The 12,016-nt window shown below is 40.1% G+C and overlaps 1 protein-coding gene across 2 annotated transcripts in view; it reads right to left on the bottom strand.

The window, feature by feature from the left end:
• The window catches only part of ANK3 (ankyrin 3), a gene marked incomplete at both ends in the record, with an annotated part of 204,765 nt that extends 193,787 nt beyond the window's left edge, over positions 1 to 10,978 (bottom strand). For both annotated transcript variants that reach the window (XM_082002335.1, XM_082002336.1), the window contains one exon: positions 10,865 to 10,978. In XM_082002335.1, coding sequence (XP_081858461.1) covers positions 10,865 to 10,978 — 114 coding nt within the window. The remainder of the gene's footprint in view (positions 1 to 10,864) is intronic.
• Positions 10,979 to 12,016: the final 1,038 nt, after the last annotated feature.

The raw sequence follows: 12,016 nt of genomic DNA, 5'->3' as shown, positions 1-12,016 counted from the left end.
GCAAGACACCAGCAAAAAAGTTCCCAAGAGCTGTGGACAGAGCTGTGGTCACACCATCAGGGCAGCACTGAGCTGCTCCAAGGTCATCAAAAACTATGAACCCTGCATGGGCCTTATTTTGTAGCAATGGTCCTTATGCAAGGCATGCAAAATATATTCTATATCAAGAACATAAAAATAGTTAGTGCTTACCATGTGAAAAGAGATCCTTAAAATGCACAAGAATCAAAATATGGAAATATTTTACAGAGAGAAAAAGCAGTGATTAAATAAACTGCTTGAGATCAAACTGGAATAATCAGTGGGAGAACCCCCTACTCTTTGTTTATTGCTTGGATGACTTGGAAGTTTGCATACTTTTATGTTTTAAATACACAGTGTGTGCTGAGTGTGCAAAACATTTATTAAGCCTTCTTTAAGCATAACCAGACATTCTGATATTACAAAAAATGTAGACAGGAAAATATCAGATAGGAACATCAAACAGCATACACTTTCCCATAACTGTTAAAAAGCATTGGCTGTTCCTCAGGCTGCCCTACTTAGAAACTTTGATTGTGCACCCACTGTCATAAGAGATGTTTTCCTCTCAACATCTTTAATCTTTTCAGACTGGTGGAAAAACAGCAGTCTTTAGTTATCAGAATTTTGATGTTTAACAGCTTCAAAGTGCTGGTGGTTTCAAATTAAATCAAGTGGTGGGAAAAACTAGGACTGCAGGTATCCAGTGCCTTCACTGACTCTCATTGAAGATGTTTTCTTTGCTTAGATGGTAAAAATGCAATAAAGGAAGCCTTTCCTACCCACTGCTCCGCAATATTTCACTATGGGATGTTTTAACTTTCAGAGTCTTGTGTAAGAAAAAGGAAACTGTCCGCAGCCACCCTCTAGAACATACCATCTGCTACTGCTTGGCCAAAAATGTCTGTTTTGAGAGGTTTCCTCAGCACTAAAGTAAAATGCTGCATTTACACAGGCTCTTTTTTAAGTTGCTGCACTATGAGGTGCTTGATGCACATACCTCTCCTCTAGGGGCATCCTTCCCCTCAGGCATGGAGAGCACTCCAGCCTTATTCGCCTGTGCTTCAAGCTCTAGTCAGCAGTCTACATCTGAATAATATCTGCATTAATTTTCCTACGGTTTGGGCATGAACACATTAGCCACAGCACCAGAGATGATTGCTAAATTCATACAAAACCCAGGGAGGCAGGAGAGCAGGTTACAGACTCAGTAAGGTACCCAGATACCGGTATTTCCTCACAGGCCAATGGTAAATTCAGCTGATGAGATGGTTGCAAATGCTAAACATTAAGCTAGTGATTAATGAATAGGAAATTATTGCAGTTTCAGAAATACCATGGTAAGATCCAGAAGGAGTGGTGATGCAGTTATGGGAGAAAGAAAAAAAGCTGTGTGGGAGAAAAGAAATTCCTTCATAGGTTGAATAAGTTTAATCTAAAGCCTCGAATGTCTATACGATACTCTGATTACAACCCTGGAAAAATTACCTGAAAGTTATACATAGCTAGCTACAGTCTGTGGCTTAGTTCCACCTCTGCCTTCTGTTAGTAAAATGCTCCCTAAACTCACATTGGGAAGTGGAGGGAATATCTGTCCAGTGGGCATTGCACAGCTCTGCTTTTCTGCAGGTTCCCAGAGAACACTGGAAACCACCTCCAGATGGGTAAGCTTGGGGACAACATACAGGATGTGCCATTGGGAAGGACTGCCCATCTAGCTGTGACAATCTCGCTTTACTGAAGTCAACGATGGGAGTTACTCCACATCCTGACATTTCAAAGTAGTCCCACAGAAAATGAACTGTTGTGCTGAACAGAAAATGAATTCCACTACTGTATCTACCAAATAGGGCAGGTAAAAGTATGCTTTATTAGAGGGTACAGACCAGAGAGCATCACTATGGTTTCTCATTTTAATACTGCCTTTAAGGAAAGCTCTTTAGAATATGCAAATCAGTGCGCTCTAACTGAAAGGTAGATACCAACAACTGCACTGACTTGTGAATTGTTCTGAGCTTTGTGAGCTCGGAACGTCATGCAGAAATTGCTGGTGATGCTGTCATTTGAATAATTTCAAAAGAAAAGTGACAGAATTTTGAAAAAGACCATTTAACTTTTTGATCTGTTCTATCTAATGACTTGTTCTTTCAAATTGTCTTTTCATTAAAGAAAGGATTTATGATTCCTTTAGGAATCAGTGACAGAAATGCAACAGAGTCACACTGTAAATTACATAAAAGAAACAACAAATTATTTATAAACACCCACACAGTGCACATTTCTGAAAACACCATTAACAACTTTGTGGACAGCTTCTCCCTAAGGACCCAGCCTGGCCAACAGCACTAGCATGGGCTGAGCCTGGCTTTCCAGGAGCCACGGCACAGGAACAAAGGGAACACCCTTCCTCTGAAATTAAACCCCTTGCAGCACCACGCAACCTCTCCCAGCATAGGCACTCCCTAACACAGGTGGAGACTCACAGTGGGAAGCAGGGACACTTTGGCGATGCCTGACTCAGGGCTGTGGATGGACTGGTGCAAAGCACACAGGACAGAGTCACAGCCAAATCCCTGACCACCACCTCCCCTTCTGCTCTTGCCCTGCACACATACAAACTCACTCACGTAGTACATGCGTTACGCATGTTTTGCTGTGTATAAATCCTTCACGTGTAGAGGGTATTGAGTTTTTGTACTCGGCCCAACCTCTTCACCAATCAGAGCACGAACACACCATGCAAGCACCTGTTTAAAGGAGCACCATCCCCAGCTTGGCAGGTCACATCATAGACGAGAACAGTATTTGTGTTACATTCCATGGTTACTCCTCATCATTAGTGAACTATGCGAGTACTTGAATTCAGATTGGTTACTAGTTGCTTGTAGTCTATCAGAGTTCAAAGATTTGCATAATCATGGTGCTTAGTTTTAAAATCTGTTTATGCAAAAACAGCCACTTCAGCAGCTCCAGGAAACCCTTTCATGGCACTCAGAATTCAGCAACTACCTGTCCCCTCTTCTGACTTCCCTCCCAACTCTCTTACTCCAACAGAGCCTAGATACTTAACTACATCTTATTTCAAAAGGCAGAAGCCACAGGGTTAAGGATAGGGCTATAGCTCAGAGCTGAGCTGACAAAATTTCACAAAAAAAAAAGGATACACTCTTCTGCTTTCACAAACAATTGTGAATTATATTATACCCTCATCCCATCTATGCATATGTACTTAAAAGAGGTATTACAAATGAGTGTGGAATTCATGAATGCAATTCAAGCTTGTTTAAGTGGCCAGTGATTTTCCCTCAATACACACCAAAACTGAGAGCTCTTCAGAAATCTCCTCAGAATCTACAAACCACAATCTCCTCAAGCTATCACAGACTTCTTTGCAGAAAGCAGGCAGTGATTTCCACTGACATCGGCTCAGGTATCAAAGTGACACATGCACCCCTTCCTTCACAAGGGAAGCAAATGGCAAGATCACAGTGGTTCTGGTATTGTACAAACATCTAATTCCACAGGTGAAGCACCAGGCACACCGGGGAGCCTGCCTGGCTCCCAGTAGAGATGGAGCTACCAGAAACATCAAGTTTAATGCTACTGATGGAGATTTTTGTTGAGGTAGCCTCCTCTAGGCACTATGATATATGTCACATCACACCCATGAAATAAATGCAAACAGCACATCTGTATAACTTGCCATGATGGGGTAGTGGATACCCGTTAAGGTACCAAACTTCATTTCCTTCTCATGCTCATAAGCAATCGGTGTGTTAACAGAGACCTTAGATACTGCTATTTTTATCAAGAAGTAACAACTTCTATAAAGTCCCATTAATTCCAGTTAGATAAATACGGAGTAGGGTATTCTGCATAAACAAGGGTATCAGAATTTCAACAATTAACTAACCTAAAAAAAACCACACAAATGAACCCCTTCTACTCTGTCCTTTTCCCTTTAATTAGGAATGATTTTCAATTAAAAATTAGGAAGATACTGAAATGAACAACACTCAAACTGAGATTTAAAGTTAATAATTGTGATGGCACAACATATATTACATTAGACCCTTCAGCTGCTCAATAAGCTAAAATCCAAAGCTGTGAATAAAACATAGCTGAACAACCAACGACTTTGGTAAAATACATCATTCAGGCCATTAAAACAAACCATAAAAAGTTTTCTAGAATAATGCTCAGATGAAGGTGAATATGCAGTAGCATATGTCCTGTATTTTTCTGCAACTACAAAGGCAAAATAAAGGTTTAGTTCTGGTACATATACAAAGGCATTAAACTGCTTATGTACATCTTGGAGCACTAACAACCTCATGTGGGAAAAATTCACATTACTGAACAGTGACAACTTTCTAAATAATAGAAAACTTCAGCTTATCAGCAAAATTATGATTTTTTAAAAAAAATATATTCATCCCAGGGTGGATTTTCTTTTCAATTAGCAAAACAATCTTATTTCAATCTAGTTCTCCTATCCACATTAGTCTTACTTGAACAAATACTAACGAAACTTTCTGTTGGATTTCCCTTTCAAGTCGCCATACAGTGATTTCAACTTTTCTTAAAAAAAAAAGAAAAGAAAAAAAAAAAAGAAAAGCTGACCTCTTCCATGGAGATCAGTAACTAGCCACCTCGCAGAGCACTGGCCAATAAAACAGATCTCCACACAAATACCATGCTCAGGCAATAGACATATGAGAAAGACTTTTTTTAAAAAGTGGTATACGATCCCAAACATCCACCAGAGATGCCAAGGCCTGATCTGCAGAATGCCCAAAGCCCTCAGCTGAAGGTGCAGAGCTTGAGGATACTCAATACCTTTGAAAATGAGGACATTGCTTTTAATTGTCTCACTTGCATGGACTGAATTATCCTCTGAAGGCAGCTATCTTTTTCCATTTAATATATAGGGCTATAGCCTAAGTTAGATAACTGAAGTCAGGAACAATGTGGACCACCTGTATCATCTCAGTTGATCTCATTACCTGAATGGGCTCCCCACACATCCCAGTCTAACGGGGAGGCGTTATTTTGCAGGGTTCCTAAAAGGCCTGCGAGTTTTCCAACTAGACAGGCATGTTGGGCCTGATCAAACGCTTAAGGCCCAGTTCTCTATGCCTCTACAGCACACTCCTGTGCTGGCCCTACTTCCTCAGTCAGAAAATCCCTATTACCATTTTACCATTGGCCTAAACAGCTGTAAGAGTTACTGCAGCAAATCCAGTCCATTATGCACACTTCCATTCAAATCAACATGGGAATACATCAAGCTTTTTATGGGAAGTAATTTTTTTTTTAAATACAACTTACAACTCAAACTTTTTTCCTCCTCTCATTTCTTTTCACTACCCATATCACATACACCAAGAGCCCCTGTTCCAGCCACATTAGGTCTGACTGAGTCTAACACTCAATTTTAGCAGATGCTCAGTCAGTTCCACTAGTCAACAAATATTTTGGTTCTCAGTAACAAACATTTATTGAACAGCCAAGGGGAATTCTATCGAAGTACATGTGACTTATCCTAAAGCCATCAATTCAGGCAAGTTAAGACATGGAAATTAGCACTGCTTTGCAGCACAGGGCTGAATATTCGCAATTGTGTAAAGAGATTATTTTTTTTTTAAATCATTGTTCAAACATCATTGAACTTTCTTTTGCTTCAGAAGCATCAATTTTCCCTAAAAGAAACACTTCCCCCTCCCTCTCAGCGCTCTCCTAAAAAAACCAAATAAAACCCAGCCTGGGTTGAAAAACCAGAAGGATTAAAGACTCCATTAATACCAACCAGGTAGTTGAAACAGTATTGATTTACACTGAGAGTCCAGCTCTAAATCTAGTCTCTGAACAATCTTCCTATAATGATGAGGTCACCCATTGTTAGTCCTCCCTTTTCCCCATCTCCTCCCATCACAAGCTGGTAACATTAAGCATAACATGGTTTATAACCCAAACTGACATTCGCATGATAACTAACAGCCATCTGCTGTGATGGCACAATCCTGGGGCATCAAGAAGGTGAAGAGGAAAAGGTGAATGTATAACAGTGCAAAATTTTTTCTGGGTTTATATGCAACAAAGTAACACTGAGCAGTGCCCACTTCAAATGATGCTGTAGTGCTACCCACACAATACAATGCGATCTTTTCATTCCTTTGGGAGTCATCTTCAAAGAAGGAATTGTTTTTCCAGCTGAATAGAAACATTCTTTCACCGCCAAACCCCATACTGGTAAGAATTCAACACTACTAGTAGATATCCCATCTACCAGTGCCCCTAAACATCCATCAGAAATATCTTTTAATTATCTAATTATATTTGCCTCTGAGAGCGCATCATGTCCAAAATTAAGGATATGATTAAAATTTTCCTAGTACCTAGCAAAGATTCGCTGACTTCAACAATTTTTCCTTCGGGCCCTGATCTGCATCATCTTTTCATTTGCCATAGGTCATGTTCCCAGATGTTACAGCAAAATCTGCCTGGTCTGTGCCTTAACACACAAGTTAAGGAACAATCATGTGTGCCCGACCTGTGTAGATTCTACTACTGTCAAGTTCAAGTGTTCAGAAACCATGCAACCTTGTTAATCCTGAGATTTGTTCAGAAATTGTGAGATTAAAAACAAATTTTAAATGGATATGGATTTGTACTTGTTATCTGAGTTAAAAGCCTTGAAACTCACATTTCAAGCTTTTTTTGATAACTGCTAGGCTTGGTTGCATGTGAAAACTGCATCAATTCCAACCTCAACTGCTTTTTAAACCACAAAGCAATTCATTGCAGTAACATGTGCCTATCAGAAAAAGAATCATCCATTTACCTTAAACCTGTTTAATTATCACTGTAAACTAAACCAAAGAAGCCACTTGCACTGAAACTAGTCTGCACACAACCCTTTGTTCAGGTTAACTGTGTGGGTGCAGATGGTGAATTTTCCAAACCCCATGCGATTCATACCGAAACCTTGACACACCTGAGATCCAGAAAATATTTGGCAGACCTAGGAGAGCTGAGAGGAAAGAGTGGGAGTCTCTCAGCTAGGACATGATGATGTCCTCCTGGAGTCCCACTGTCCCTGGGAGGTGTTTCCAGCTCTGCTACTTAGGCAGTCCAAACCATCTCCCACAGGTCCTCACAGCTGGGAGCAGAGCCCAGCTCAGGAGATGCACAAATTCCTTGAGCCCACATGGAACAGCTGCACAGCTACAGGTCGATCATTCTGACACAGCATTTCAATTTCTACCCATTAGGAAACTGCAGGACAATTTTTCCAGCATACCTGAAAGTTATTAAGTAAAATCCTCAAAAACAGGAACCTTATGATGAGATTACCTGGATTTGCAACATTGGCATCCTTTACTTTCCCTGCTGCCCACAAGTTTGCATCAGCAGACGATGTGACAGCAACAGCCTTTAACATCTCAGAGATGGCAGCAGCCAGGCTTTGCATCATGATCAAGCTATTCTGTGTTCCCAGAGAACATGCTAGCTCCTGAGCACTGCACAAAAATGGAAACCACTTCAGTCCTACTGAATATTGTATAAAATATAAATCATTGAGTATGTGCCAAGACCTGCCCTTCTCTTCTACTATGTACTGAACAGAGAACAAAAAAAAAAAAATTCAGAGATTTCACCTTTATTTTAGGAAATACTGAGTAAGCAACTAATTTCTTTCCAGACATTATTATAGGGTAAACAATTTCTAGTTATCACGAACCAAACTATGCACGACAGAGCTGCACTATGAGGAATCAAGAAAGCCATCCTATTAATTACTTATTATTAAGGGTGGCTTGGCTTGTTCTGTGATACCATTTAAGGCTCAGGTCTGCCCTTGGGTGTACTCAAACTATTTGCAGTGTAGGACACTGCACAACCATCCAGAGGCAGAACTGCTTGAAGCTGTAATATAAACTTCAACAGAATAAAAGGGAAACCTATATAATCCAGACCCTTCACTGTACTCTTCACTTCCTGGCCCCATCCTTTTCTCTTACATAAGTTAAACTATTTAAGCTCTGAACCTTCAGAAATGTCTTGAATTCAGGCCAACAGAAAGAGCGCGGTAGGCTCACAGAGCACAGAAGCACAGCATCTCTACAGAGGTAAGTGCGGCAGTTTGAAAATATCTCACCTTGAAATTAAATGGGATTGGATATAATACGGGTTTTTGTCTTGTGTATATTTTTAAAAAGGTCGTTTCTCTCACACAAGTATTGAAGCGAGCCTTAACAGAAACATTATTACACTGTAAATTGCTTAACCAGTCAAAAGCGGTGAAATACTTCCCTCTGACTGCAATCCTCAAACTAAATAGGAACATAAATCAGCATGACTGTTGCTGGTATCATCAACTCTAGGACACTCCACCAGGCTTACTTTCTAACCATTGGCTGCCTTGGTCTCCTTACGGTATAAATTATCCAGAAACGTTAGCACTCGCTGCCGTTTCGATGTGATTGGAAGACCCTAAAGGATATTTCTGTATACTGCTTAAGCAAAGGGTTCACTTTGTGCAGTGTCATGTGATCAACAAAAAAAAACCCCAAGTACTGCTTGCTTGTGGGTGGTGCAGAGGAACAAGAAGTGACTCAGAACTCATAGTGGAAAAACTGGGGGGGAAATGTTTTAAATAGTCAGGAAAGTACAAATTGGCAAGCCACAATTATTGGACTTCCTACGCCCCATGTACTGGGTGGCAAAACCATGTCTTTGCTATGAGAAGACTGATGCCCAAATGTATAAATTTTAAGTGAAGCAATTGCTGCATTTTGCTCCATCCTCCTGGTAGAGAGGATGTCCTGAATCTGCAAAGTCCTAAGGAAACCCGGGAAGAAACTGGAATAAGCTACCAAATTCCAGCGTAACACAAAGGGGGCTAAGGGGAGGGGTGTGTGTAACCCAGCAAAAGCCTTTGGTGGAGAAAAAGCTCTCTATTTTATCTCATTCTTAAGATGCAGAAATAAAACACTTTAAAAATCCACACATTTGAGATCAATAGGCTGATATTTATCCATGTGCCACTCTGGTTGCTAAGAGATTTCCTTTCTACAGCACTGTGTTGTATAAACAATAAAGCATTTTTGTCCACAAAGCAATTGTCTCACCTCACTGAATCAAGAGCCTCTCACTGCTACATCCCTTCTATATTGTTCTAATTACAAACTGGGAGAAAGCACCCTCACACAAAGACAGTATATGGATATGGTTGGGCACGTTATTGTTAAACTTGAGCACATTAAGTACAACATGGGCTTCCTGCATCATGAGTAAAGTTATCTGAGACACTATACATTTTAGCTCACAAGCCATAGGTAAATATGGGTTGACAGGCCAGCTCCTAAAATTCTTAACTGCTGTGGTCATTTTCAGCTGGGGCGAAAAAACCCACCCTGGTAGCTACGTTACAGACCTGCACATAACCTAAACAGCTGACAAGAAAAATATTAATTCAGGCCAGTTTCAAACAGCAGCACCTCAAAATCAGCCCCAAAGACAGAATCTTATTCTCACACTTTCCTTTATATTGGAAGAGGATTCAGAAGATATTTGTATATACATTCACACAGAAAAATTACCTACAGTTAACATGCTGCAGTACATTGGCTGCAGCCATCTAAACAGTCTCCTAATGTGCTTACTAGAACAGAAGGCAGTGGGTTTCTTAGTGCTGTTCATTATGTATAGTACTGCCATGGCAAAGAAAAAAGAGAAAAGGGCAGGGAAATGCTGACTCTCATCCAACCAAAAGATGCACATATGTTAGAGGAAATCTACATGTCATTTAGGAAGCACATGCACCGCTTCTCTGAGCATATGAAGATTATCCAATCCCCCCTTAGGAGGATTTCACAAAGGCACACAGAAATACTACATACTCAAGGTTTCCATTAAGACAACAGGCTTCTTGATACATTTTGAAAAATTATAATAGAATTCAGCCAAAGACAAGAAATCATGGCAGGGCCTTATTTCTACAGAGCAGAGTACGAGGTGTCATTTTTAAGGACATATCCACAGAGCTGCCAAAGTGGCCGACCTCTTTATCTGTCATTATGCCACAACCCATAACTATTTTGCCTTATATCTTAGAGAGAAACAGTAAGACTAGAATTGCACAGAGGCTCCCGAACTGAACAATGAGCAATGCAGTGCCTACTGAATTTTTCAGGTCCTAGTGTGCTGGAGGGTTTTCTGCAGCTAAGACAAATCTATAGCAGAGAAAAACCAGGCTCTGCGATCGCAGCCACATATTTCCCTAACAAAAGAAAGTTGCTAATAACAGATTGTTACAGCTCAATTCCGAAACACAGCTCACCCTTAGGAAAAAAGAGAAACACTGAAACATCTTATTTCTGTAACATTATCCCAAAAATGGATGTTTCAGAAGCCAAACATGTGACACAGTCCCAACACAAAGAAGGAAAAAAATACGCCTCCACACACATCCCCTTAAGTACATGTATGTAAGGCTAAACTATTATGCTGTTAAGCCTGTGAGAAAGTGCAGCAATTAACCTCACATCATGGTTACAAACTATTTCCAACTCACAGACAGTCTGCATATCGTAAGTGATGTATCTGTGAAATGAATGCACACCTTCTGCATCATCACTGCAATCAACTAATATCCAATTAAACATTCAGTTGCTTTGCAAACCCCACAGCCATGGTTATAAATGCTATTTTACAATGTTAACAAATTACTCCAACAGTTACCAAGTTACACGCAAGAACAAGCCTTGGTACTTTAATTGCAAGGTAAGAAAATTAAAACAAAAGAATTCCTGTCAGAATTTGGCACAGAACTAGATACCTTTTTCTTCCGATCCCGGGATCTTTTCCTGTGTTTTCTTTTTTTCTCAGTTTCTTCATCAGCATTAATTTCTAAATCCCTGGTTTTCTTTAACTGTGATGCTGCGTGAGCCATAATGCATTAAAAATCCTTTACAAGAATGCTCCCTTGTAAAAGGTGATTTCCTCAGGCACCTTTAGCCAGCCCTTACAGCAAATGTTCCAGTGACTGGAAGGAAATCTGTGACCAGAGCCAGGAACACATTCAGGATTCAGGGATCTCACAGAAGCTTGCAGTCACTACAAAAATACATTGTTGCAGATTTTTTCCTATACCTTTCTGTACCTGAACCTTTATAAAACAGTGCAGGCATCGTAATGCATTTAACGTAATGAAAAAGACAGCTGGGACAGAGAAAGCTGTATTATGGCTGTATCCCCTGCCACCAGCTGGAAGTGTCTAAGTGACTCCACTGAAGGGGGAATGCTGAAAAGGAGCGCTTTCTATTAAAAAAAATCCCAGAACAATAACATATGCTCTATTGAATTTTCTTCATTAATCCTAAAGCATGTTTTAAAAACGTACTAAAAAAATGCAGTGTTAATGACGTACATTTCTCAGCTAGTTTTGTATGGTAAGCCATTTAACCTATACTGAAATGGAGCAGCTCCTACTTTAGGTTAACTGCTGATGGTGACAAAAAATAAAATAAAAATTTCTTTTTGCCATGGAGACCCTGACTGCATTATGTAGAAAACAATGCATGCATTGCCATATCTTAACAGTGTGTCCTTTATACCCATTTTTCAATTCCAATACATTATGCGAGAGAGGATTACAGAAAGCACTGTTGTCTTTTTCCCCTCCTTTTTTTTAACATACTTATTACAACATATCATACAGAAGGAAAGATGCAATCACACTGGTGTGTGAAACAGGCAGTTAATTCATGGGAGATTTCCTGGCACCATTCTTTTACGTGGTCAGAAAGGGAAATCGGCACTCTTTCCATGTAGTTGGAAATGTACTTTTAGGCTTTTATGTCAAGGCTTGCTTCAATCATCTTACTATTTTTGCCACCTGAGTCCTCAATGACTGCAGCTTTTGAATATTCATTATGGGAGGTAAAATAGCAGCAGTATTAAGGCCTGCAGGAGGATCTTTTAATAGGAT

Source organism: Phaethon aethereus (assembly GCF_964289735.1).
Source record: "Phaethon aethereus genome assembly, chromosome: 7".
NCBI classification, from domain to species: Eukaryota; Metazoa; Chordata; class Aves; order Phaethontiformes; family Phaethontidae; genus Phaethon; species Phaethon aethereus.
This window is presented reverse-complemented; position numbering and strand designations above follow the sequence as displayed.